The sequence below is a fragment of the Dama dama genome, chromosome 7 (genome assembly GCF_033118175.1).
Source record: "Dama dama isolate Ldn47 chromosome 7, ASM3311817v1, whole genome shotgun sequence".
Classification (NCBI taxonomy): Eukaryota; Metazoa; Chordata; class Mammalia; order Artiodactyla; family Cervidae; genus Dama; species Dama dama.
Genome location: NC_083687.1, coordinates 33,526,429 through 33,554,342, shown reverse-complemented (window position 1 = coordinate 33,554,342; position 27,914 = coordinate 33,526,429). Strand labels below are relative to the sequence as shown.

General features: G+C 42.5%; 1 protein-coding gene across 1 annotated transcript; it reads left to right on the top strand.

Moving 5' to 3' along the window:
• Positions 1-6,477: 6,477 nt before the first annotated feature.
• TRIM38 (tripartite motif containing 38) lies at positions 6,478-20,240 on the top strand. Its single transcript, XM_061147457.1, has 9 exons — positions 6,478-6,607; positions 6,841-6,876; positions 8,065-8,127; positions 8,202-8,596; positions 10,527-10,622; positions 12,424-12,654; positions 13,622-13,644; positions 13,740-13,852; positions 19,560-20,240. The coding sequence occupies exons 4-9, from the start codon at positions 8,210-8,212 to the stop codon at positions 20,078-20,080; spliced, it is 1,371 nt and encodes a 456-aa protein (XP_061003440.1). The 5' UTR covers positions 6,478-6,607; positions 6,841-6,876; positions 8,065-8,127; positions 8,202-8,209; the 3' UTR covers positions 20,081-20,240.
• Positions 20,241-27,914: the final 7,674 nt, after the last annotated feature.

Genomic DNA, 27,914 nt, shown 5'->3' with positions numbered 1-27,914 from the left:
GATGATACCAGTTCCCATGCTGGCCCATTGCTACTTTGTCAGTCACGTCCAGTACTTTGTGAGCTCATGGATTGTTGCCCACCAGGCTCCGTTATGTAGACAGAAAGGCTCTTATACTCTTCCACTGTATTTCATCTATAATTCGTTGCAAGAATAATACTCAAAAATTTATTTAGCAATAAAGTTTCTTTTTTCAATGCCCATAGTTTCCCTAGGATTTCTAAATTTTAAAAATAGTCAACCTTTCTTATTTAATTTCTATTTATTTCAGTTTCATAATTCCTTGGTGATTTTAATTAAACGTTAATATTTGATTTATTTCCTTAAGCAGTCCAAACATAGTTATCGTTGTCTGACTTTGAAATTATTTTCTCTTAAAGTAAATTCATGTTCCATTTGTTGAGTCTGACTTCTCTCTTTTAGGTCTATAATCTTAAATTTTGAAATTTTGGTGTGCAAACCAAAAGACAGTGTTTTTATTTATGTCTCCTTCTCAGTCTCTCTCTTCCCTCCTGTGTCTCCCTCAGGGCTAAGCTTAAGCTGTCTAGAATTTTTTGTGTTGCCTTCATCTGCATTTTAAGGTTCATGTTCCAGAACCACTCCAGGTCTTGCCCTAGCATTCAAAGTTTCCTGCCCTGTGACAGTATTCTGATTATCTCAAATCTGGTCTCTGATCCTATGGGCAGCTTGACTGAGGTCCCAGTCATCAGCCTTAGTCTGTGATTGTCCCCCTGCCCCCTCAGGACTCTTATCTTTCTAAGGCCCATAGCCCTGAATGTCATCAGTCAAAGATTGATCTGCTGCTTGTTTCATCATGTGTTAGATTCTAAGATGACCTCGGTGATCCCTGTCTCCTAGTGTTTATGCCTGTGTTCGTGCTCTTGAGTGTGAGTGTGAGTGACCTGGGATTTGCTTCCAACCAATAGAATATGGCACAGGTGATGGGATGTCATTTCCATGAGTGTATTATGTTATATGTTATATTATCCTCCATCTTGTAACATGTTTGCTCTCTTTCTTTTTTGTTGGCTTAGAGGAAGCAGGTGGTTATATTAGGAAACCCCTACAAAGGCAGAAACTAGGAGACTATCGGAGCTGAGGCAGCCTCCACAAAGAAATTTAAACCTTCAATTCTTCATCTACAAGAAACTGGATATTTGCCAACAACTCAAGGGAGCTTGGAAGTAGATATCTCCCCCATTATACTTCTGATGAGAATTTAGGTTCATCCAACACCTGAACTGTAGCCAAGTGAGACCCTGAAGCAGAGAACCCAGCTAAGCCATGCCTGAACTCACCTACAGACACTGGATAAGAATAAATATGCATTGTTTCAAGCCACTAAGTTGCTAGCAATTCATTTTGCAGCAGTAACTAACTAATACCTATGAGCCATAGAGTCTAATATCAACTCCAGACGTCCAGCAGTGAGCCTGTCTCTGGTCCCATGTCCTTATGGAGACCACTCTTTATCTCTGTCCTTTATCTCTCATACTGTTTTAGGCACCTCCGTGACGCTGAAAGGTGTTAGAATGTAGAGGATTTTTCCTAGGGGTGGAGGCTAACAGGAAGGGAAGCTGAGATTGATTTTGACTGTGGCTAAGAGTTAGAAAAGGGTTTTAGTTCATCTCTGGAAGGAATCAGGTTCTGTCTGCAGTTAAGAGGTCCTTGGGATCTGGACTTAGGCTGTCTGGGCCCCTTCAAGGGTAGGGGATTGGATGAAAAAGAGGAAGAGCCTAGCTCGGAAAAAACAAACAAAGAGGTTCATTCTTCACCTTCCCCCAGCACTCTGGATCAATGGTGGTATTGAATTTTTCCAGCCATATAATCACTGCATAAGGGAAATGTGCACAGGAGAGGGGAGGAAGCAGATGTGAGTTCTGCTAGATGCCGGGATTTCTTTGAAACCAACCCTCCTCATGAAGCCCATGCTCTAAGTCCTGGAACTTCACTGTATCTACATAATAAGGAATATTTTTAATGACCCCGATGTTTCTACAAGAGTCGTTCTGTAATCCTGAACTCCCTTCTCTTGGTGAACTTTCACTTCTTCTTCAGAACATAGTTCAGGGGTTATCACCTCTGCAGAAGTATCCAGGTTCTGCCAGGAGTTTTTGCTTCTTTGTTTTTCTTCCTCAGCCTCAATACTTTTTCTTACCTTGTATAACATTTAGAATATAATTAATTTAAAAAAATATTTTAACTTTCTGGAAATTTTTAAAGGAAATAAATTTTTTTTTAGTTGATATCTTCCTAGGATCCAGGCTAGTGTCTGCCATAAAAAAGAATGTGAAAGTGAAGTCGCTCAGTCGTGTCTGACTCTTTGCAACCCCATGGACTGTAGCCTACCACACTCTTTTTCATCCATGGGACTTTCAAGGCAATAGTACTAAAAAAGCTGTTCAATAAATGCTCATTATGTTAATAAATGCCTACATTTTAAATGACAGGATTTAATTGTCATTGTTAGTATGAATCACTTAAAATCATTTATAAGAACCAGATTAAATTTACATTTTTTAAAATGTAATGTCAAAGAAATAGTTATGCTTTCATAAAGGCAAAGCCATGGGGACATAAATGTGAGAGTGCCATCTACTGGTAAACATATAAACAGGTAAGGCATTAAGAAGACTGGTAAAATATTAATGTGTGTGTGCGCTAAGTCACTTCAGTTGTGTCCGACTCTTTGTGATCCCATGGATCCCATGGAGCCCACTAGGCTCCTCTGTCCGTGGGATTCTCCAGGTAAGAATACTGGAGTGGGTTGGCATGTCCTTTTCCAGGAGATCTTCCTGACCCAGGAATTGAACCAATGCCTACTTTAAATAATGTCTTCCTTATGTAGCTTATATAAAATGTGAAAGAAAGACAGAAGCAAAATTGACAGATATTGTGTGATATTTTCCTGGAAACTATTCTTGTCCTATTAATACATGCAAAATGTAATTATATATATATATATATATATATATATGTATTTCCAAGCCTCCTGGTTACAAGTTTTTTTTTCATTTTTATTTATTTTATTTATTTATTTTTTAAATATTTATTTATTTTACTTTACAATATTGTATTGGTTTTGCCATACATTGACATGAATCCGCCACGGGTGTACATGTGTTCCCCATCCTGAACCCCCCTCCTACCTCCCTCCCCATCCCATCCCTCTGGGTCATCCCAGTGCACCAGCCCTGAGCACCCTGTATCATGCATCCAACCTGGACTGGAGATTTGTTTCACATATGATAATTTACATGTTTCAGTGAAATTTTTAAATGTAAAAGAAAACAGTAATAACAAGAAATATATGAAATGACAAATTATCAAAAGTTTTTTCCACCTCTGTCCTTCCCCCCAGATTAGAAATAAAACTAGGATGCCAACTATTTCAGTTTATATTCACTATTGGGAGGTCCTAGCCAGTATAGTCGGAGAAGGCAATGTCACCCTATTCCAGTACTCTTGCCTGGAAAATCCCATGGACGGAGGAGGCTGGTAGGCTGCAGTCCATGGGGTCGAGAAGAGTTGGACATGATTGAGCGACTTCACTTTCACTTTTTGCTTTCATGCACTGGAGAAGGAAATGGCAACCCACTCCAGTGTTCTTGCCTGGAGAATCCCAGGGCTATGGGGTCGCACAGAGTTGGACACGACTGAAGCGACTTAGCAACAGCAGCAGCAGCCGGTATAGTAATGGAAGAAGAAAAAGGTTAATGTTAAATGTTAACTGTTTAAATACTCCAATTAAAAGGCAAAGACTATTAGAATGGATTAAAAAAAAAATGCCAGAACTGAGCATATATTAGCTAGAAGAAAAACACCTGAAACACAAATACACAGATAGGTCAAATAAATGTATAGAAAAACAGGTACTATGCAAGCAGTAAGGGCATCGCTGGTAGCTCAGACGGTAAAGAATCTGCCTGCAATGCAGAGACCAGGGTTCATCCTTGGGTCGGAAAGATTCCCTGGAGAAGGGAATGGCTGCCCACTCCAGTATTCTTGCCTGGAGAATTCCATGGACAGAGGAGCCTGATGGACTACAGTCCACAGGTTCGCAAAGAGTAGGACACGACTGACGACTGAATGACCAACACTTCACACTTATGCAAATAGTAAGCATAAACAGACTGGAGTGTCTATATTAATAAAAAGTAGAGTTTAAGACAGAGAACATTCCAGAGATAAAGAGTACCATTCTGTATTGATAAAAGGGTCAGTTTTTTCATCAAGAAAACATAATCATAAATGTGTATGAGCTTAATGACAAGCCTTCAAAATACATGATGCAAAAATGGAAAGGATTAAAGGGAAAAATAAGCAATTCTATAATCCCAGTTGGAGATTTTAATACCTGTCTTTCAGTAGTGATATAATAACTAGATAAAACATCTAAAAAGTCACAAAAGACTGAAAAACCCTATCTATCACCTTGAACAAATTGGTATTTAAAGAACATTATACTGAATTATACTGAATATCTGCATCCACATTCTTTTCAAGTACATACGGTTATAGTCATAATGATAGACATATTCTGGGCCACTATACAAGTCAATAAAGTTAGAGGAATTTAAATCAGATAGTATATGTTGTCTTGGGAATTCTCTGGTAGTCCAGCGGTTAGGACTCCAAAGCTTTCACTGCCAGGGCCTGGGTTCCAACCCTGGTTAGGGAACTAAGATCACATAAGCCCCCAATTTGTGGAAACTAAGCAACATACTACTAAATTAATCTACCACGTAAAAATCATAATAAAAATTATAATATATTTGAACTATAGAATAATGAAAATAAGGCATATATAGCTTTGTGAGAGGCAACTAAACAGTGCCTAGAGGGAAATTCATAGCTTAAACTGTTTACATTAGAAAATAAAGATAGTCTAAAATCAAAGCCCAGATCCTGAAAAGGTGATATGTCTAAAAGAAGACACCTCCACTACCACCAATAAAATTGAGATTCCCAAAGGGTAATAAAGGTGAACTAGAAATAAACCCATCTCACCTCCTGGAAACTGAAAGAGCTCTGAGAACTCTGGTGCTGAGGAGGGCACAAAGAAAAGAAAAAGAGAGAGAGAAATAGACCCTGGTAAGTTGTAACCAGAAGCCAATTTCTATACATATTTGGGGTGAAATTTCACATCACTTGGGTTATCAAAACAAACAAACAGCAAAACAAAAACAAAAGCAAAAAATCCTCAACCTTTGAAGTGAGTTTACTTCTTTTTTTGATTATTTTATTTTTTTATTACTATTTTTTTTGAGTTTACTTCTTGACTGGTAGTACTCAAGCCACCAGGCAAAAGCAAACACAACATGTATGGAGGAAAGTGCTTTAATCCCAGACTTCAAAGCCACAAATAATTTAACCAGAACAACAAATTTAACTTCTCCTGCCTGTGTCCTCAGCCTTCCTTACTGTCTTCCTTGAGTCACAACATATACTTATTTCCTAAGCAAACACTTATTGTGCACTTATCATAAGACCTCTTACACCTAAGGCTGGGCTTCCCTCATAGCTCTGTTGGTAAAGAATCTGCCGGTAGTGCAGGAGACACAAGTTCAATTCCTGGGTCGGCAGGATCCCCTGGAGAAGGAAATGGCAAGCCACTCCAGTATTCTTGCCTGGAGAATCCCCATGGATAGAGGAGCCTGGCAGACTACACCCCACGGGGTCGCAAGAGTCGGACACAACTTTGCGACTAAACCGCCACCACCACACCTAAGGCTATACATGGGGCAGGGTCTTATTTTGAGCTATTTTTTCCCCTATTAAATAATAAATCTAAATTAAGTGGGGGCAGTATTAGTATTTTTGCCCTTATTTTGAACTGGAGAGGCTGGAGCTGAGGCGCCAAGTACTCGACCCCAGACCCCACAGTCTTCCTTCCGCAGAGCACACTGCAGGTGATGGTTCCCAGGCCTCAAACTGCTCCCAGCTAAGGCCATTCACTGCTGGGCCATGAGTGGCTCCCATCTGCTGTTTCTGGTGTCTGACTGATTACTGATAAGTATTTGAATCTTGTGGAGGGACACTGAGGAGGAAAATGAGACACAGCATCAGGACAGAGAAGAATGGGAGGCTGACTTGAGCAAATTCTCTCTGACACCAGTGAGCTTTATTATTGTACTGCCCCTTTTTTCACCACACTCTTCGGAGCAGTTATAAAACAATAAGTGACTAAAAATGGTAAAACATAACATCAGCCAGGACGGCTTATAAACCCCAAGGGAGTTAGTGGCAACAGTAGAAAGATTTCAAGTCAGGGTCTCTAAACTCTGCAGACTTTGAACTTTTAAATCCTCTGTGGCGGGGTTACAAAAGAGTTTTACTGAATTATTAATTTGTTCTTTCTTTTTATCGCTGTAAAAGAAAAATATTTTTCCTACCATCTCCCCTCCCTTTCAGTACAAGCTGAGTGCCAAAGATACGGGCCATTTCACCAGTTTCCACCCCGGATCTTATAGGGCCCCGCCCTCTGAAATAGTTTCACTTTTGTGTGTAGTTAACTTCCTCACCCAGACCTCAGGAACCAGCAGCTACGGAGGGACCTGGCAGTGAATATGTGACTGTCTGCTGTGTGGAGAAGGGAGTGGAAAAGGTCAGGCCCATGTTTTCTCCACGGAGGGATAGGAGAGGAGGAGGAGGATGGGGGAGGCTGGGTGCGTGAGAGTGTGTGCTTATGGGTTTGTGTGCGTGTGTGTGTGTGTTGATGGGCGGCAGGATGGGAGAGTCAGAGGGGTGTTGTTTCCTGATAACAGTTGCTGGAACTCTGAAAATAGCCAGGCCTTTGCTTCATGGCTCTCACATCCGGTCTGCTTTCTTTTTCGCCAGACTCCATGTCAAATCTCCGAAGATACAGAATGTGAGGTGAGTGAAGGTCCAGGACAGGCACCCTGGGGCCCCAGAGGAACGGAAGTCCTTCTCCCCCGGGAGCACAGCACCAGTGGCAGAGAGGAGCCTAGTTTTTCGCTTGGGGGAGGTAAACTGCCAAAGAACAGAAATTTCCAGGAGAAATTCTCTTTGGATCCAAGAGACTGGTCCTGGTTATTAGAGGGACATAGCCTGTCCAGTAACTTTAGTTGAATCCTTGCTTTTGATTCTGGCCCTGTCAGTTCAAAGGAAAGGCCACTCTCAACTTCCTTCATCCTCTGCTGCCCTCCCTGACAAACTCCTAGGAATGCGGAAGCAGGGGTCTAAGCTGTGGGTGAGACGGTCGACTCCTTTTGTCTATTGTTTGTCAGGTCCCTAGAGGTTAAGCCCTCAGGGTTGAGAGGCCCTGCCTTCTCAGATATCTGCTTCTCACCTTCCCCTATCCTGGATTCTGCAAACTCCCTGTGTTCCAGTCACTCTGAACTTCTCCTGAGAGACAAGTCCTGCCTGGAGAAGACAGTCACCTCCCTAGCTGTCAAGGAGTTCTGTTCCCCTTCTCTTCCCAGGTCTCTTTCCAATTCTCTTTTTCCCAGGTCAGGGAGGGGGAAAAAGAACTTGCTTTCTTTACTTGTTCTTCTGGTTCTCTTTTTTACTTTCATTATCATCCAGTTAGGTTTCCACTAGGGACTTTATTATGGTGTCTTTTGTTCTTTGTGGGGTAGGAGTGAGGGTTTAATTAGAGTCGAATTTGATTGTCTCAATCAAATCCTTAATAGACCACACCTTTACCTAAGTGTTACTACAAGTTACAAAGAAACCATTCTGGTACCAATTATTCTTGATGTTCATTAGAGGGGGAAAGACTTTAACAGTCCCTCACCGAGTTCTCGCTCTTGCTGCAGCTTTGGTTGAGGAAATCAGTCTGGTTTCTCTCCCTCTGTCAGTGAAAACTTTTCACAATGATGGAATGTTCTCTATCTGGGCTTTCATATGGACTTTCATATAGCCACCAATCATCTGCAGCTATTAAGCAATTTAAATATGGCTAAGAGGTGTGAGAAACAGAATTTTAAATTCTATTTAATTGTAATTAAAGTGGCCACATGTAATAGTCACGATCATATTCCACAACACAGCTACATTTGATGCATCTTCTAAATTCCAACCTACTTCTTCTCTCTCTAGAGAAGACTCCATGACCTGTTGAAACCAGTGGCAACCAGTGCATTGGACAGAGACTCAGGAGAGGTAAAGTTCCATTACTGTGGGAAAATTCTAATCACTTCATCTCTAGCTCTGGATTCAATATTGGAGCTTTTCAGGAAAAGCCATGGCCTCAAAGAAGATGAGGGAGGAAGCCACCTGCTCCATCTGCCTGCACCTGATGACTAACGCAGTGAGCATCAACTGTGGACACAGCTACTGCCAAGCGTGCATAGTGAGCTGCTACCAGATGCAACCATGGCAGAATACATTCTGCTGTCCCCAGTGTCGAGCACCATTTAACATGGCGAGCCTCCGACCCAACAAGCAGCTGGGAAATCTCATTGAAGTCATCAAGGAGATGGACCAGGAAATGTCATGTGAGGAACATGGAGAGAAGCTCCACCTGTTCTGTGAAGACGAGGGCCAGCTCATCTGCTGGCTCTGTGATCGTGGACCACAGCACAAAGGGCATGCCACAGCTCTGGTGGAAGAAGCATGCCAAGGCTACAAGGTGAGTGGTGGCCCACAGGGCTTCGGCGAGTGCTTGGCCTCATGTTGCCCCCCGAGACCTGAGATTTATTTGGCCTGAAACCCAAGATTAGGATCCTGAGATATAGCTTTTTAAAAAAATCATGTAAAGGAAGGCTGACTTTTGCTATCATGGAACCTAGTGGGCATAGCCCTGCTGCCTTATTCCTTCTCTGTCCTACCTGCTGCTGCTACTGCTGCTAAGTCGCTTCAGTCATGTCCAACTCTGTGCGATCCCATAGATGGCAACCCACCAGGCTCCCCCATCCCTGGGATTCTCCAGGCAAGAACACTGGAGTGGGTTGCCATTTCCTTCTCCAACTCGTGAAACTGAAAAGTGAAAGTGAAGTCGCTTAGTCGTGTCCGACTCGTAGCGACCCCATGGACTGCAGCCTACCAGGCTCCTCCGTCCATGGGATTTTCTAGGCAAGAGTACTGTCCTGCCTAGATTTGAGAAAATTGTTGTCCTTAGTGTGAGCTCCTTGAACCCCCCTTCCATGAATTGGAGGTGATCGTCTATTAAGGTTCTGAGTCCTCCATCAGTATATGCCAATACTGACCACCACTCAGCACATGGCAGCTCTTCCTTAAACTCCATGGAGCAGTTAATTGCTGTAATGGGGCTATTCCCATTGGAATTATTTTCCCACCAAATAGTAAAAGAATCACCATGGGGTGATGGTTCTAAGCCTAGAGAGTCAGACTGCTTAGTTTGAAATCTTAGATGGGTGGCTTTGAGCAAGTTATTTAATGTCTTCATGCCCTGGTTTCCCTAACTGTGAATGGGGATAAGAGTAGTTCCCTTCCTCCCCAACATACATGCTCAGGAGGTTGTTATAAGGCTTAAGGACATAATACATGTAAAGCTTAGAATAGCATTTGGCACAAAGCAACTGCAATACTGACTTGCTAACAAGTTCTGCAGAGCCCTTTGTTGACAGCACACAAGAATTAATGAGCATACTTACTGGGTTTAGGACAGGAGCTGATTCTTTTAGTATTGATCACAGCTAGCAATTTGATTTAGCTTAAACTTGCTTTCCCTGAAAATGTGAGACACTGTTTTGAAAAACAACCTAAAAGCTTGATATGGATACTAAGTTGCTTTAACATGGTTTCATGATACCATTTTTCAAAAGGCCTCAGAGCCCTCCTCCTCCATTAACTGTTTCTAATAACTTTGGCTGGCAGCCTGATCTTTCCTTCTTGACTCACCATAATACATACAAAGTACCCTGTGTGCCAAACACTCTGGCATTGGTTCTGTTTGGGTCAGTACATTATTAAATAAAATATTTTTAGGTGATTATTATCTTGTTTTATGTGCATCACTTCCCTGGCAAGACTGTTAGTGGTAGTGGATATAGCTCAGACTCAGGGTCAACAGATGAACTGAAATCACAGTCCAACCACCCACCAGTTACAGCATTTTGAGCAAGTTATTTATCCCCTTTCTAAGCCTGTTTCTGCAGCATAGAAATGATGTTAAAAATCCTACTAACTTCTCAGGATTGCCAAGGGAATCAAATATGTTACTGCATATACAACCCTTGGGCTTCCCTGATGGCTCAGTGGTAAAGAATCTGCCTGCCAATGCAAGAGATGCAGTTTGATCTTTGGGTTGGGAAATTCCCCTGGAGAAGGAAATGGTAACCAACTCTAGTAATCTCACCTGGGAAATCCCTTGGACAGAGGAGCCTGCAGGCTACAGTCCACGGGGTCGCAAAGAATGGGACATGACTTAGTGACTGAACAACAACAGCAAAACACAGTCCTTAGCATGCTTCCTGGCAAAGTGTGAAGACTCAATGCATATTCAGTTTTATTCTAATAGTCTTGGAGGGCTGCGCTGCCCCTTAGGTGGCTAATGAAGAATTGTTGAATAGACTTTATTCACTCAATTTTTCCTTCAGGAAAAGCTCCAGCAAGCTGTGACAAAACTGAGGCAACTGCAAGAGGAATGTATGAACCTGCAGCTGTTCACAGCAGAGCAAATAACCAAATGGAATGTAAGAGTTTGGGCTTATTGATCTCAGGCTGTTTTCCATCCTAGAGCTCAGATATAGGGGGTGATTGGGCAAAATATAGTGAAAGCTTATTGTCACTAAACCAGACCAAATAGACAAAATCCAAAGAGAAACCACTGGTTTTATGCCCCTCGTTGTCTAAAATCTATGAGAATTTATCTCCAACCCCCTCAACCTTTCAGTAGCAGTTGGCTAGAATTCTGAAACCTTAGTCAGGAGAAGCAGAACTGGTATGCCTGTTTACGTAGAGTCATTCTTCACTGAGTTTCAGTTCTTAATATCTCAAAGTACCTTCTTGATTTGAAGGCCTTATCAACCTGATTGCCGTGGCACACATACTGCAGTACAGGGCACATGTACCACAGTACAGGGTGTGGCTCTCAGCCTTACAAGTTCAGAAATCAACCTTTGTGACTGCTAAGAAAACAGAATCACTCCAGGTGAGATTCGTATTACTGAAGCTCATGAAGCTGATGAAGGAAATCTACTTGTATTATAAGGAAGATCCAAGTGCTCCAAGAACCTACACACTTAGTACTGCAGACTCTCAGGTCTATAAGACTATTTTCATGACTGACCAGCCTCCCCCTGATCAGAGATGCATTCCTTTACAGAATATTTATGTAATTCATCAACTTGCAGACAAATCCCACAGGCCAGTGAGACATTTTGCCTCTTTCAGAGGTCTCGTCCAACCTTCCAACCTCTCTGCTCCAATCCTTTAGGTATGGTTGTTAAATCTTACCTCTCTCATTTCTGGGATCTTAGGCAGTGGGGAGGATCTTGATTACAACTAATATATACACGGAAACCCCATCAATGACCCTTCAACCACAACATCACAGCCATCAAAACACTGTATGAATTGAGAAATCATCCATGGAGATTGCAATTCTTCTCTCACCAAATGAAAGCTGAGTCTGACAAGCTGTATCATTGTCGCTCATCTGTCGCTCTTACACATAAGGTTGAGTACATGGACCCGGGTTGATGGATAACTATTTCATAGTTAACTATGACAAAAGTCTGCTACCCAGACCTCCCACTGCTGAGAATAATGGACTCTCCTGTTAGCTTGGATGCCTTAAAGTTCGGCCTTGGTGATGTTCACTATAAGCTTTCGTTTCAAGAAATCCTCTCAGACTCAGAGCTACCTTCTTACATCTCAAATAAAAACTCATCTTTATCTTTTTAACTTTAAAAAATTTTTGACCTTGGTTCTAGTCCCATGTTTAAATTATTTATCACTCCTGCCCATCTCTTTTGCATGTTGGTTGAATAAGGAAATAGGGTGATTCTAGAGAATTGTGATACCCTCTCCCACATCTGAGTATCTGTCTTCCAGGCATGACTCTACAGTGGGACAATTTTCCAGCTTGAATGAGTCATGGGAAAATAATCTTATGGTAGCTGAGCAAACTTACTTTTGTGTGTGTACGTGTTAAAATATACATAACAAAATGTACTGTTTAACTATTTGTATGTGTATAGTTCCATTCCTTCCTCCTTCCAACTCCTGGTAACCACTACTCTACTTTCTGTCTCTATGAATTTGACTATTTTAAGTATCTCATATAAGTGGAATCATAAAATATTTGCTCTTTTTTTCTGGCTTATTTCACTTAGTATAATGTCTTTAAGATTCATTCATGTTGTAGCATGTATCGGAATGCCATTCCTTTTTAAGACTGAATAGTATTCCACTGTATCTATATATTGCATATTGTTTATCAGTTCATCCATCAATGGGCATTTGGTTTGTTTCCACTTTTCCTGACTCAAGGAGAAGATAGAGGCTCAGAAACAAAAAATCCAGTCTGACTTTAAGACTCTCCAGAGTTTCCTTCGTGAGGAAGAGAAATCTTATCTATGGAAACTGGAGGAAGAAAAAGAGCAAACTCTGAGGAGACTGAGGGACAATAAGGCCAATCTTCAACAGAAGAACCATGAACTCCAGAACCACATCCTGGAACTAGAGAATAAATGTCAGGGCTCAGCCCAGAAATTGCTTCAGGTAAGACTATGCACTTGGAGAAAGGAGGGAAGGTATTTGTTTTTGACCTTTTAGCAAGAAAATGGTGAGGAACCATGGGAAGCTTGGTGAGGCTTGCCTGTTCACTCAAAAATGGCACATTAGTGTAGGGAATTTAAAGTAATGTTCCTTTTAGATACACGTCAATGTTTGCAAGGTGGCCCCCACCAGTCTATTGAATGCCTTTAGGTGAATTAGAAATAATATGGCTATGGTGGGTTCCTTGGCCAAATGGAACCATGGGACAACTTTGGCTACCATTTTTACACAACTCTGACTGTGAGAGTGTCTTCTGAAATACCCCTTCAGATGACTGATGGGTGACAAAGTGGGGCAGTCAAAATGAGTGATAACTTTCTCCTTGATTTGCTTGTAGAGCCCTCCAGAGCTCTTTTGGATGCAGCCCATTACAATAAACTAAACTATGATTGTACCTGTTTTTTTCCTGTTCCTACTAACAGAACTAGGGGTCACACTGTAAGGATGAGAATATAGTTCAATGCCCCACCACCATGTGATACCTGCTGCTACCACCATAGTGGCCCAGTCTCAGGGCTTAAGGCTGAGTTCACCATTTTGGACCTTTGCAATAAGTGTCTCTAATATGGGCTCACTCTGAAAGAAATGAGGTCACTGAAAGCAAATCTTTCCAGAGGGAGCATGGGGCAAAGCTCCTGGCCTTCTTCCACATCACAGGGAGACATGATTGCAGACCCTGCAGCTCCCCACAGAGCTCAGAAAGGAAGGTAACAGATAAACACCCTGATATGCTGACCATCCCATGGGGCCAGGATGGAAACCATCGTCTCTGGGTATTCATCAATATCTAAGGCCACGATTAGTCTTTTTACTTCTTTGGAAGGAGTGTTTACAGAGAACAGCCTCACATGCCAAGTCCCATGAAATATTGATGTTCCCACACTTATCTTTTGTCTTTCTTTCTTCATAGGATGTGAAAGATACTTTGAGCAGGTGAGTCCTATATGAGTTCAGGAGGGAAAGAGGTGTGGGTATACAGAGCTGAATGGAATTTACACTGAAGAAGTCTTGCTTTCTGCTTATTCTAGGAGTTGTGCTGTGAAGCTAGAACCACCAGAGGCCCTCTCTTTGGACCTTCATACTGTGTGCAATGTTTCGGAGCTTTACTTTGATGTAAAGAAAATGTTAAGGAGACATCAAGGTATGTGAAGAAGCCCTAAATCCTACAGATAGACGGGACCTTAAGTGGTAATGAAGTTCATCACCTGTCCCTCTGTTACTGTCACTCTCTCTTGTTAGTTTTCTCCAGTGTTTAGACAGGGACATGAGATACTGGTTATCTGTGCAGACCCACTTGGGTCCTTTGCTTAGGGTCTCACAAGGCTGCAGCTAAGGCGTTGACCTGGCTGTGTTCTTATCTGGAAGCTAGACTGGGAAAGAATCCTCTTACAAGCTCACTCAGGTTGTTGGCAGAATTTATTTCTTTTGGGTTTGGCACTTAGGGCTCTGGCTTGTTGCTGACTGCTGGCTGGAGGCTGCCTTGGATTCTAGAAGCCACCCTTCAGCTTCTTGCACTTGGGCCTCCCACCTCGGCTAATTATTTCTTCAGAGTAAGAGAGAGAGAGAGAGAGAGAGAGAGAGAGAGAGAGAGAGAGAGACTGAAAGTCCCTAGAGCAAGTCTACCAGAAAGAAAGAGGCTTATAGAGTGACATATAGTCACATCTCATCATTATTGCCATAGTCTACTGGTCAGAAACAATTCACAGGTCCTGCCCACAATCAAAGGGAAGGAATTCCATAAGAGTATGAACACTAATGAGGGTAATGAAACTATGAGCCATGCCATCTAGGGCCACCCAAGATGGACGGATCATGGTGGAGAGTTCTGACAAAACATGGTCCACTGGAGAAGGGAATGGCAAACCACTTCAGTATTCTTGCCTTGAGAACCTCATGGACAATATGAAAAGGCAAAAAGGCAAAAAATATGAACTCCCCAGGTCACTAGGTGCCCAATATGCTACTGGAGATCAGTGGGGGAAAAAACTCCAGAAAGAATGAAGAGATGGAGCCAAAGCAAAAACAACACCCAGCTGTGGATGTGACTGGTGATGGAAGTAAAGTCCAATGCTGTAAAGAGCAATATGGCATAGTAACCCGGAATGTTAGGTCCATGAATCAAGGCAAATTGGAAGTGGTCAAACAGGAGATGGCAAAAGTGAACATTGACACTTTAGGAAACAGCAAACTAAAACAGAGTGGAATGGGTGAATTTAACTCAGATGACCATTATATCTACTACTGTGGGCAAGAATCCCTTAGAAGAAATGGAGCAGCCATCATAGTCAACAAAAGAGTCTGAAATGCAGTACTCAGATGCAATCTCAAAAATGACAGAATGATCTCTGTTTGTTTCCAAGGCAAACCATTCAATATCACAGTAATCCAAGTCTATGCCCTGACCAGTAATGCTGAAGAAATCGAAGTTGAACAGTTCTATGAAGATCTACAAGACCTTCTAGAACTAACACCCAAAAAAGATGTCCTTTTCATTACAGGGGACTGGAATGCAAAAGTAGGAAGTCAAGAAATACCTGGAGTAACAGGCAAATTTGGCCTTGGAGTACAGAATGAAGCAGGGCAAAGGCTAATAGAGTTCTGCCAAGAGAACACACTGGTCATAGCAAATACCCTCTTCCAACAATACAAGAGAAGACTCTACACATGGATGAATATAAAAATCAGATTGATTATATTCTTTGAACCAAAGATGGAGAAGCTCTATACAGTCAGCAAAAATAAGACTGGGAGCTGGCTATAGCTCAGATCATGAACTCCTTAGTGCCAAATTCAGACTTAAATTGGAAAAAGTAGGGAAAACCACTAGACAATTTAGGTATGACCTAAATCAAATCCCTAATAATTATACAGTGGAAGTGACAGATAGATTCAAGGGATTAGATCTGATAGAGTGCCTGAAGAACTATGGATGGAGTTTCATGACATTGTACAGAGGCAGTGATCAAGACCATCCCCAAGAAAAAGAAATTCAAAAAGGCAATATGGTTGTCTCAGGAGGCCTTACAAATAGCTGTGAAAAGAAGAGAAGCGAAAGGCAAAGGAGAATAGGAAAAATATACCTATCTGAATGCAGAGCTCCAAAGAATAGCAGGGAGAGATAAGAAAGCCTTCCTCAGTGATCAATGCAAAGAAATAGAGGAAAACAACAGAACAGGAAAGACTAGAGACTCTTCAAGAAAACTAGAAATACCAAGGGAACATTTCATGCAAAGATGGGCTCAATAAAGGACAGAAATGGTATGGACCTAACAGAAGCAGAAGATATTAAGAAGAGGTGGCAAGAATACACAGAAGAATTATACAAAAAAGGTCTTCACGACCCAGATAATCATGACAGTGTGATCACTCACCTAGAGCCAGACATCCTGGAATGTGAAGTCAAGTGGGCCTTAGGAAGCATCACTACGAACAAGGCTAGTGGAGGTGATGGAATTCCAGTTGAGCTATTTCAAATCCAGAAGATGATGCTGTGAAAGTGCCACACTCAATACGCCAGTAAATTTGGAAAACTCAGCAGTGGCCACAGGACTAGAAAAGGTCAGTTTTCATTCCAAGCCCAAAGAAAGGCAATGCCAAAGAATGCACAACTGCACTCATCTCACACACTAGCAAAGTAATGCTCAAAATTCTCCAAGCCAGGCTTCAACAAGACATGAACCGTGAACTTCCAGATGTTCAAGTTGGATTTAGCAAAGGCAGAAGAACAAGAGATCAAATTGCCAACATCCGCTGGATCATCGAAAAAGCAAGAGAGTTCCAGAAAAATATCTACTTTTGCTTTATTGACTATGCCAAAGACTTTGTGTGGGTCACAACAAACTGGAAAATTAGAGATGGGAATACCAGACCACCTGACCTGCCTCCTGAGAAATCTGTATGCAGGTCAAGAACAGTTAGAACTGGACATGGAACAACAGACTGGTTCCAAATTGGGAAAGGAGTACTTCAAAGCTGTATATTGTCACCCTGTTTATTTAACTTATATGCAGAGTACATCCTGAGAAATGCTGGACTGGATGAAGCACAAGCTGGAATCAAGATTGCTGGGAGAAATATCAATAACCTCAGATATGCAGATAACACCACCCTTATGGCAGAAAGCGAAGAACTAAGAAGCCTCTTGATGACAGTGAAAGAGGAGAGTGAAAAAGTTGGCTTAAAACTCAACATTCAGAAAACCAAGATCATGGCATCTGGTCCCATCACTTCATGGCAAATAGATAGGGAAACAGTGGAAATAGTGACAGACTATTTTTTGGGCTCCAAAATCACCGGAGATGGTGACTGCAGCCATGAAATTGAAAGACACTTGCTCCTTGGAAGAAAATTTATGACCACCCTAGAGAGTATATTAAAAAGCAGAGACATTACTTTGCCAACAAAGGTCTGTCTAGTCAAAGCTATGGTTTTTCCAGTAGTCATTTATGGATATGAAAGTTGGACTATAAAGAAAGCTGAGCGCCGAAGAATTGATGCTTTTTAACCGTGGTGTTGGAGAAGATTCTTGAGAGTCCCTTGGACAGCAAGGAGATTCAACCAATCCATCCTAAAGAAAATCAGTCCTGAATATTCATTGGAAGGACCGATGCTGAAGCTGAAACTCCAATACTTTGGCCACCTGATGCAAAGAACTGACTCCTTGGAAAAGACCTTAATGCTGGGAAAAGTTGAAGGCAGGAGGAGAAGGGGACGACAAAGAATGAGATGGTTGGATGGCATCACCGACTCAATGGGCATGAGTTTGAGTAAAATCCAGGAGTTGGTGATGGACAGGGAGACCTGGCATGCTTCAGTCCATGGGGTCAAAAAGAATCAGACACGACTGAGCAACTGAACTGAACTGAACAGATGAACACTAAGAGGCAGAATCATGGAAGGCTCCCTTAGTGTCTGAGTGACATCAAGATGAAACCTGAACTGAACTGAAATGGGACAATTTAAACTCCCTATTTATCCTGCTTAGTTTGAAAGTCTGTTTTACTGCAGATATATTGATGCATTAGATTACAAGACACTGCCTTAGACTCTGAAAAGTGAAAGTGAAGGTCACGCAGTCGTGTCCAACTCTGGCGACCCCATAGACTATACAGCTCATAGAATTCTTCAGGCCAGAATACTGGAGTGGGTAGCCTTTCCCTTCTCCAGGGGATCTTCCCAACCCAGGGATCCAACCCAGGTCTCCTGCATTGTGGGAGGATTCTTTACCAGCCGAGCCACAGGAAAGCCCAAGAATACTGGAATGGGTAGCCTATCCCTTCTCCAGGGGATCTTCCCAACCCAGGAACTGAACTGGGGCCTCCTGCAGTGCAGGCGGACTCTTTACCAACTGAGCTATGAGGGAAGCCCACCTTAGACCCTACCAGGGGTCTAATTAGAGCATCTGTATTTCTTGCCTTTATAACATCAAAAATAATCTGAATTTCAAAACCCATTTGGCCCCAGGGGTTTCCGACAAGGATAATGAACCCGTATTCAGTTCCCCTTCAATTTATCAAGACAAACAACAGTAACAACCACTACCAAGGTCTGTGATTGATTTCCAAAGAGCTCAGTAATCAACAATCTTTCAGGTGATTTACTAACCTGTAAAAATTTGATTTTCTCAGCTTGGTTTTCCTGGATCATTCCGGGAATATTAATTGAAGCCCCAAACTTTGTGAGTCTGGCTCATGATAAAGACTCACTGAACAGAGTTAATAAAGGGATGTTTACAAAGATGAGGATTTTAGTGCTAACAAGGAACAGTGAAGCAACCCAAAGCTAGGAATACGGAGGAAGTCATCACCTTCCCAGGGTTTCAGTAGCAGATAGAGGGAGCTGTAGCTAAAGGAGAGTGTGACCAAACACAGACCCTCCAAATCACAGCCAGTAGGGAGGGACTTGGGGTACTAAATACTTCTATTTCTGCTTCTTTTTGCCCTATGGTCTCCTCTAGTCCTTCCCATTGGCTTAACCAAACAGTAGTCAGAGGGAAGGGAGCCTTGTTGCGGTGTCCAGAGGGGTTACCCTTCCTGGACATGGAGCAGGCTGGAGAAAGGTAGAGTGTGATCTGGAGGAGCAAAGGGAGAACATCCAGCACAGGAAGTTTTTCCTAATACTTGATTTCCCTTATTACCACAATCCAACTGATCAGTGTTTAACCCAGTAACACAGTAGTTCTTAACTCTCTTGCTATAACACCCCACTACCACTTTTCATTTTTAAAATTGCACTGCTGGTCAGTATCACAGTTTAGTTTATTATACCTTTTTCTGTCTTACTTGACTCTAGTCAGGTATATTACTCTGTATAATCCCTATAGAATATTACCTGAAACAAGAAAGAAGAGCTGAGGTGTATGTCCTGAAGCCTGAGTAAAATTCTGGGATTTCCAATAACAAGTTATGACATCAGTTGTGTCATTTTCCTTCTCTGATCCTCAGTGTAAATGGTAATTAAGTAGAGATGAGGAAGGGCTCATTTATGCTTCAATGTTCCATGATTCCTAGAAGTCCTCCAAGAGAGAGGAAGGACTTCGGAGAGGAAGTTAATCACGTTAACTACGGTTAATCCTGCTCCTTGGCTTCTCTGAGTGACTAAGATGGTGATGATGTTGAAGATGATGATGATGTTATCATTATTATTACTACCACTTATTGGGCACTTATCTTGGTGACAGATATGATGATTTCCACTTTATATTTAACAAAACTGAGGCTTAGAGAATGAACTGCCTAAGCTCATGACAGTTAGTAAGAAACCATGCTTGGATCTGAACACAGGCTGGTTTTATTTAAAATAAACTGTGCTCTCAGCTACAAAAATCATGTCCTTATTTTTGTTTGCAGTCAGCGTGACTCTGGATCCAGATACAGCTCATTATGAACTAACTCTGTCTGAGGATGGGAGACAAGTGACTCGTGGATGCCCTCAGGAGAAGCTTGATAATTCTTCTAGGAGATTTAGTGCCTTGCCCTGTATCCTGGGCTGTGAAGGCTTCACTTCAGGGAAACATTACTTTGAAGTAGATGTGGGAGAAGGAACTGGGTGGGATTTAGGAGTCTGTATGGAAAATGTTCAGAGGGACACTGTCATGGTGCCGACGCCTCAGTCTGGATTCTGGGCCATCAGACGGTGCAAGGAAGGCTATGTAGCGCTTACTTATCCCCTAACTTCCATTCAACTGACAGAGCAGCCCCTGGTTGTGGGGATTTTTCTGGACTTCGAGGCTGGAGTTGTGTCCTTTTACAATATGGCCACTGGCTCTCACATCTTCACCTTCCCAAAGGCCTCCTTCTCTGATACTCTCCGGCCCTATTTCCAGGTCTATCAGTATTCTCCTTTGTTCCTGCCTCCCCCAGATGAGTAAGGGACAGACCAAAGTCTCCTCCTTGGTTTAACTAGTATACAGAATATAATCTAAATCTCATGAGGACAGAAATGTAGTCTCTTTTCTTCACTGCTATTTCCCTGTACCTAGAACAGTGCTGGACTTTTCGTGCATAGTTAATAAATTTGCATTGAATAAATGGTTATGACTGTAAAAATACCCCAAAGGGTCACACTGAACTGGGGGAAAGCAAGATAATAGCAATGATTTTGCTTTGTCCTCTCCATCCCTCTTCAATGGGTTCAGAGCTTTGATTTCTAGAGTAGAGTGCTTTTTTTCAGAGAAAATTCTATATCCTTAAACACTTATTATTGCTAAACAAGAAAAAATGATGATAAAGTAAACATTCAAGTAAATAAATTTAATTAACAAAATAAATATTTGGAAACTATAAGAATAATAAAGATAAAACTAGAAGTTGATTTTGATGCTGGCAAGTTATAGAAAGAAAAATAAGTCCTACTAGTCCTTTCAGGTTAAGAATGCTACTATATTAGATAAACTATTGGCTGCTCTACTCAAAAGGAGAATACATAAAAAATAGAAACATGAAAGGGTACATACTAGACTAATAATTTTGAGAGCAATTTGAAGAATTATGTGCAAATAAAATTGAAAATCTTAATTAAATGACTTTTTCAAAAGAAACTAAATGACCTAATTGACTCAAGAAGGGGAAAGAAAAGCTAAACAGACTAATACATAAAAATGTAATTCAGAAAGTTACAGAATTCCGATTAATATTTAGGAAAAAAAGCAAAACAAAGAGCAGATGGTTTTATGGTTGCATTTTTTCTAAAGATAGCAAATCATTGTGTCCCTGAAGATTCAGTTAAGTTCTACAGAATAGAAAAGGCAAACGGACAGTGGCTGAAACAAGTTCTCTCTCTCGTGAAGAAGCAGTCCAGATGTGGAAGTACAGGAAATCCAGTCTAGGGCTGGTATAGCAACCCCAAGAAATTGCCAAGCCTTCCAACAACCCTCGCACTATTCCTAGGGTCCAAGACAGTTTCTAAAGCTCCAGCCATCACACCTGCATTCCAAGCTTTAAGATGGAAAGAGAGACACAGAACTAGACCAAAGGGCATGCATTCAAGAGCTATCTTTTGCTACCTACCCTACAACCTTCTGCTTTAATGTGATCAGCCAGAACTTGTCCAAAGCCACCTTCCTCCTTGTCCACCTTGGTGAGGCAGTAATGAACTTGGGCAACTTAGCTCCACCTTGTTAGAATTCTGAGCAAGATTCATCAGAGAGCTACAGGGAATGTGACTCCCATACCCACCCAATCCAATGTCTCACGTCAGTCTGGAAAACCCTCTCATGGTAGGCAGAATCTGTGGGCAACATTTGGTACATATTTAGCCAAGAAACAAAAGAAGAGATGTCCTCTGGTGCCCCTTCCTCTTACCTTTTTGATACCCCATGCCCTGTAATTGCGTGAGGTGTTAGGTACGTGAAGTGTATGTGGTGCTGCAGCAGAAGACCAGAGACACAGGAAAGAGCAGGAGTAACAGGATAGCAACTGAGAGAAGTAGAGAAACATAAATAGTCCAGATAAAGCAGTGTCTGTTCTCAGGTAAAGTTCAAATTCCTCACAATGGCCTAGAAGGCAAATTCTGGCCCACAGACCTTGCCTTCCTGGATTAATAGTCTGCGCTTCCACTTCTCACCTTTCATATACAGTAACTTTCTCTTTGGTCCTACATAATGCCAAGGTCATTCTGGCCAAAGAGCCTTTGAGCATAATATGTTCTAGGATCAGAGTACCCTTTTCCATATCTGCCTTTTCTGAAGCTGGGTGAGCTCATTTCAATCACCAGCTTGGCAGACAGGAAGTATTAGTGAATTAACATTCCAGGAGGAAAACTCGACACTCTAGTCCACAGGCAGGGCCTCCAATCTTCAAAGCTCCCTCTCCTCCCCATGTCTTTTATCTTAGCCATCTGTCCCTTTTCTCCAAGACCTAAATTCTCTGAGGATGGGACTGGATTTTTTTCTTTTTTTTCAATCTTGATACCACTCCTGAGTTCCTGCTTTAGTTTGCTGGACATCCTGGATCCATTAAAGATATTAGGTAAAGTTTAAAAATAAAATGATCCACCTTCCTAGGGTCCAGTCCAATTTCTGATTTTAATGAACAAGTGACACTACCTCTCTGGGTCTCCATCTCTTCAAGTGTAATAGTGGGGCAATAATCCCAGGTTGTAGTGAGAAATGCTCAGGCCCAAAGCACTAGCTATACAATAAAATAAACAGGCGTTTTAATCTTTTATATAATGATTGCAAAGCCCTTTCATACTTTTAAGACTTGCTGAAGAGGAATTCTTGGGCCACCATCACTTAATCTTTGTGGCATCCTGGGTAATTCAATTATTTCTCTGGGCCTTCCGCTATTTCAAAAATATTAACTCTGGAGATCGACAAAGAAGAACATTCACTACTGTGTGGGGCTCGACCCACTACTGTATGGGACTCGTAGCACGTCTGTGGTTCTCAACCGTTGAAGCAAATTCCTAGAGATATTTTAAATAACTTAGGGAAGCCTGGCCTGCCCCAAATTAAAAAGGGATGTCGATATAACGGAGGGGAGCTCAGGCAGAGGTCTGACAGTCTGAGGTTCTGCAGGTAACACGGAAGGGTCTTCTCCCTTGGGGGTGTCGTCAGGCATCACTTCTTTGGCCTTACCAGGCCCGCCACACCCCCAGCCACAAATGACTTCACCACTTCCCCCAAATCTACAGGGCACTCTCATTTCTCTCCAGATGCGGGTCCTGGGAGGAAGGGGTGGGGTTCAAGGTCTCGCCCCAACTCGGGCCATGTGTGTCCCCCCCAGCTAAAGCAGGGCGGGAGGCAGGACCCGTGGGGGTTGCCCTTACGCTGCGGCCTCCCTTTCACATTTTCTGGTGGCCGGCCGCTGTATGGAGTCCAGAACTCCGCGCATTTCGCGAACTGGTGGGGGCTGTTCTGTGAGGCTGAGGGGAGGAGGGGCGTTTAAGTTACATATCCTTTCCCTGCCACTGTCCGTGACGTATTTCAGGAAAGTTCTGAAAAGACAAGGTCACGAGTTTATTTCTTAAAAAGATGTTTTCCAGGTTTTGTTTGTTGGTAAGGACGATCCGTCTTTCCTCATTTGTGATTCTTACACCCGAAATTCAGTTGTTCACGAGACACGCGCGCAGAGACCAGCAAGCAGGAAGTCACTGTGAAGACAGTCGCGTCGCTACCGCGACTCCACCACAGACCTAAGGAGAGGAAATCTCGCGAGGCCGGATTCCAGCGTCACCAGGGTAAGAAACGCTGCTCAGAGCCGGGGCCCGCGCGCCGCGTGGGGTCCCGACCTTCGCTCACCGCGGAAGCCCCGCCCACAAAGCTGACCCCTCCCCTGCCTCCGAGAGTACCGTTACCGCCCCCCCTCCCCCGCCCTCGCTACTGCCCTTATAAGCCCTATGTGTACCCCACGCGTAACTTGCTTCTCGGCTTCTCTGACTGGCCAGCATTCTTGGCGCAGACCCAGCATCCTTTCACCTGAGAGGTCACTCCGCGTCCCTAGTTAAAGTGAGGGTCTGAGGCTGGAATGCAGCAAGCATCTTGGGGATCTCTGCTGATCCTTTTTTCATTTCTCTCTCAGGGCGAGAACTCTGGGAAATGAGCTGATCCAGGTGGACTCTTCAGGTGACAAAGATGGAAACCCCAGGTCTGCCAGCAAGAAAAGAGGCAGGGTGAGTAAAGACAGTCCTAGGGTGGGGTGGCAGGAGGGCGAGGGTGAGGCTGATGTGGGGTCCATGAACCTGCAATTCCTTCTAGCCATGCTTTGTAGTTACTGTTTTTTTTTTTTCCCCCGTGAAAGAGTTCAAATGGAAAAGTACAAAAAATAAGTAGAGGAAATCTGCGTATCCAACCCCCAGATTTTTAAAAGTTAACATTTGACTTACTGTTTTAGATTGTTTTTAGAGAAATAAAAAGGTGACACGCTGAGGGAAGAACACCACCTATCTCTCTTAGGGGTATCCATGCTTCTGAAGATAGGTTCTATTCTCCCAGTAACTGCTTTTGTTAAAAATATTAAAAAGTATTTTCCCTAAGATTAGATGGATATGACATAATTTCCATGAATTATTAAAGTCAAGCAAAGCAATATCCAGCACTCCCTGGTATCCTTGGGAGTTCCCTTGTGACTCAGCTGGTAAAGAATCTGCCTACAATGCGGGAGACCTGGGTTCGATACCTGGGTTGTGAAGATCCTCTCGAGAAGGGAAAGGCTGCCCACTCCAGTGTTCTGTCCTGGAGAACTCCATGGACGTCCATGGGGTTGCAAAGAGTCACAGGATTGAGTGACTTTCACTTTCACTAAAGCAATATTAAATGTTTTCTTGTTGCACTGACCTTTTATATCTAAACTTCTGTCCCTTTTTTCCCCATGTGGTATTGATTTCGTTTACCTATGTAGATGCACGCAGTGTAGTCCATCCCATTGAAAGAATAAATCAAAATGTGCTCCTGTGTCCCTCTGTTGAAGAACATTTAGGTTGTATACTTCCACAGTGTGGAGAACTGGCAGGCTCTGCTACTGTGATCTCATGCTGTTTCTAAGATGTTTCCCAAAGACCTTTCAACATGTGTGTAAGACCTTTCCTGTTGCTGTATGTAATTTATCTAAATCCTACCTAATCCTAGTGTGCACCTCTCCCCGCCCCCCCCCCCCCCCCCCCCCCCGCCATCCAGTTTACCTTTTCACCCTCCCAGTGGTAGACTTTCAGATTCCAACACCTACTCTTAATAAGTGCTGCCAGGTACTCTGATGTGGCATAGTGAGAGATAGGACATATCAATATGATGTCACCTAGGGTTCAAGTAGCATAGTCCTTAATCTCAGGGCTTCCCTGGTGACTCAGATGGTCAAGAATCTGCCTGCAATGCAGGAGACCTGGGTTTAATCCCTGGGTCAGGAAGATTGTCTGGAGAAGGGAATGGCAACCCACTCTACTCCAGTATTCTTGCCTGGAGAATCCCATGGATAGAGGAACCTGGTGGGCTACAGTCCGTGGGGTTGCAAAGAATCAGATACAACGAACGACTAACACTGGAGAGAGCTAACCCTAGCTGCTCAGCAGGAACTCTAATTTAGACCAGGTGGTTTGAGTTGGTGATCCCACGTGTAAGAAGGCCCAGGGTATGTGCTGAGGTGGGGAGGGAGAGAAGGGAGAATCTAGAAAGGGCCTGTTCTCCAGCTCTTCCCATTTACTTGTTTCAGTAGGTGTAGTCTTACCATTAAGTATTGATCTTTTTAGCTTTATTTGTCTAACCAGTATTTTCTTTCAAAATTAAAGTGTTCACTAAAGTTTAACACATGTTTCTATCCCTACATGAATGAGTTTATCTGATAGCTTTTTCTTGATAGATAAGCTGATAAATGAGAACAATGTGAAACAACCAGAATAATGGAACTTGGAAAGTTGAAGAGTAGCTTTTGTTAAGGAGGGCAGCTTTTAAAACCATAGGCTAAAGTAAAATTTAGAGATTGTTTTTAATTTTAATTCATCATGCCACTGTTTATCCCCTTTTTTTATATGAGTTGATTATACAATTCTTAATGTTGTATTGTGCCTAATTATCCTTAAAATAATTGTCACCCCCATTCCAGCCAATAACATAATAAAAAATCAACTTTATTGAAGGATAACTTATACACAATAAAATGCACCTGTATTAATGTCAATGAGTTTTATAGACCAGTATGTGTGGTTACCACCTTAACCAAGACACAGGACATTTCCATCAACTTAGATAGTTTCCCTGTGCCTCTTTGTAGGCAATTCCCTGGGCTATATGTATCAACTTGGAGAGAATTAACATCTTAACAATTTTAAGCCTTGATTAGGGTGGTGGTAAATGCAAATATACATTTGTCAAAACTCATCAAGCTGCACATTTAAATTCTGTGTAGTTTACTATATAAAAGGGATTTCGATGAAATAAAAAATAAAGATCAAAAATAAAAATTACCTCAGCTACTACCTCTTATTGTTGACATGATTCATAATCATCAGAATCATTTGGCTTGTACATCTTTTTATCAGTAGGCTCTGTATTTGAGGTGCTGCAGTGGTTCATTAGTTTCTTAATATCTCAAAACCAACCAATTGATGCTGGCCTTTGTGACGTGGCAGGATGGGGAGAAAGGTCACAGCCAGACAATGAGAGTCAGCAAAGCACATGTGTCAGAGATTATTAAACTTTTGTTAAGTATGGTCCCTTTCCTCTTCTTCCTGGATTCAAAGTTAGACTCCTTCTTGTCAAAGGACTGAATTTGACAAGAAGTTAGACCCTTCTTGTCAAATGACTGAATACTAGTCTGTAGAAGGTGGGCAAAAGTGGTGTGTACCCCTTCAGACTTAGCCAAAAGTGGTGTGTACCCCTTCAGAACTGCCAGTCACAGTTCTCCATCTTTTTTCTCTTTAGAGTCCATGGGTCAGAGACTAGCCCCAGAGCATCCTTGGAACCATGACCTGAAGAGAGACAAGCCTCAAAGTGGAAGGAGCTACATTTGCATCACTGCTGGAGAACAATCACCTCCAAGGGATTTGGAGAGAAGTCTTCTCTAATACCCACTTTTAAGTCCCAGTTGTATTTTTTATTCTCCTAGCACTCAGTGTTGTTGAGGGGAAATTCTAGATTTCCCATAATATCTTGGTCATGAAACTGAAATGAAAGTCAGTCTGTCATGTCCGACTCTTTGTGACCCCATGGAGTATAGCCAGCCAGGCTCCTCTGTCCACTGGAATTCTCCAGGCAAGAATACTGGAGTGGGTAGCCATTCCCTTCTCCGGGGGATCTTCCTGACCCAGGAATCAAACCTGGGTCTCCTGCATTGCAGGCAGATTCTTTACTGCCTGAGCCACCAGGGAAAAGGTCTTTATGTATATGCAAGGCAAAGCAGATCAGGACCAGAGCAGGCTGAGAGCTGTAAGACTCCACAGGGTAGGGGAGACCTTGTAGAAGTGTAGAACAGTGGTGCAGAGGTGAGCATTGCCATCAGGATGGGTCTTTGGGGCATGCCAGCATCCATCAGAGACTGGAAGGACTATTTAGAGAAATTGATTAAAAAAAAAAAAAAAAAACTTTAGGTTTCTTACTGCTGTCGCAAAGGGTTGGGCTTAGAATGATGGGTAAATCAGGCATTAACATCTCCATTTTGCTAATGAAGAAATTAAGTTTTATAGAGAATAAGAGTGTTTTTCTACCTGTTACAGTACTTAGTTCATAGTAGATACACAGTAAATATTTGTTGAGGGAATTCCCTAGTGATCCAGTGGTTAGGACTTGATGCTTTCACTACCTTGGACCTGGGTTAGAACCCTGGTCGGGGAACTAAGATCCAGAGAGCCAATAAAGAAATAAGTAAGTAAATAGATAAATATTTGTTGAATGAGTGAATGATTCTCTAATCTAAGACCTTTAATGGTTATGCCTTCTACCAAGAATTGAGAACTTGCCTAGTTGGTGGTATATAGAGGGGTAGGGGACTGGGAAGGAGGACAGACACCTTCTAGTTGGGTACAGAATGTTCATATGTGCTCTCTGCTGTCCCCTTGGCCCTACCACTCCCCATTGCCTTGGGACTCATTCCATTTACACATTAATGTCATCAGTCTCCCATGGGCTTCAGTTGTGTGGAATCTCTTTCTACACTTCTGGAGCTGTCCCCACCCCTATCAGTTTGCCCTCTCCCATCTCCTTCTTCCCATTGCCTTCCCCGCCTCTCCCTCCCATCCTGCCATATCAATTCACATATGTCTTCTGTATTTTGTTG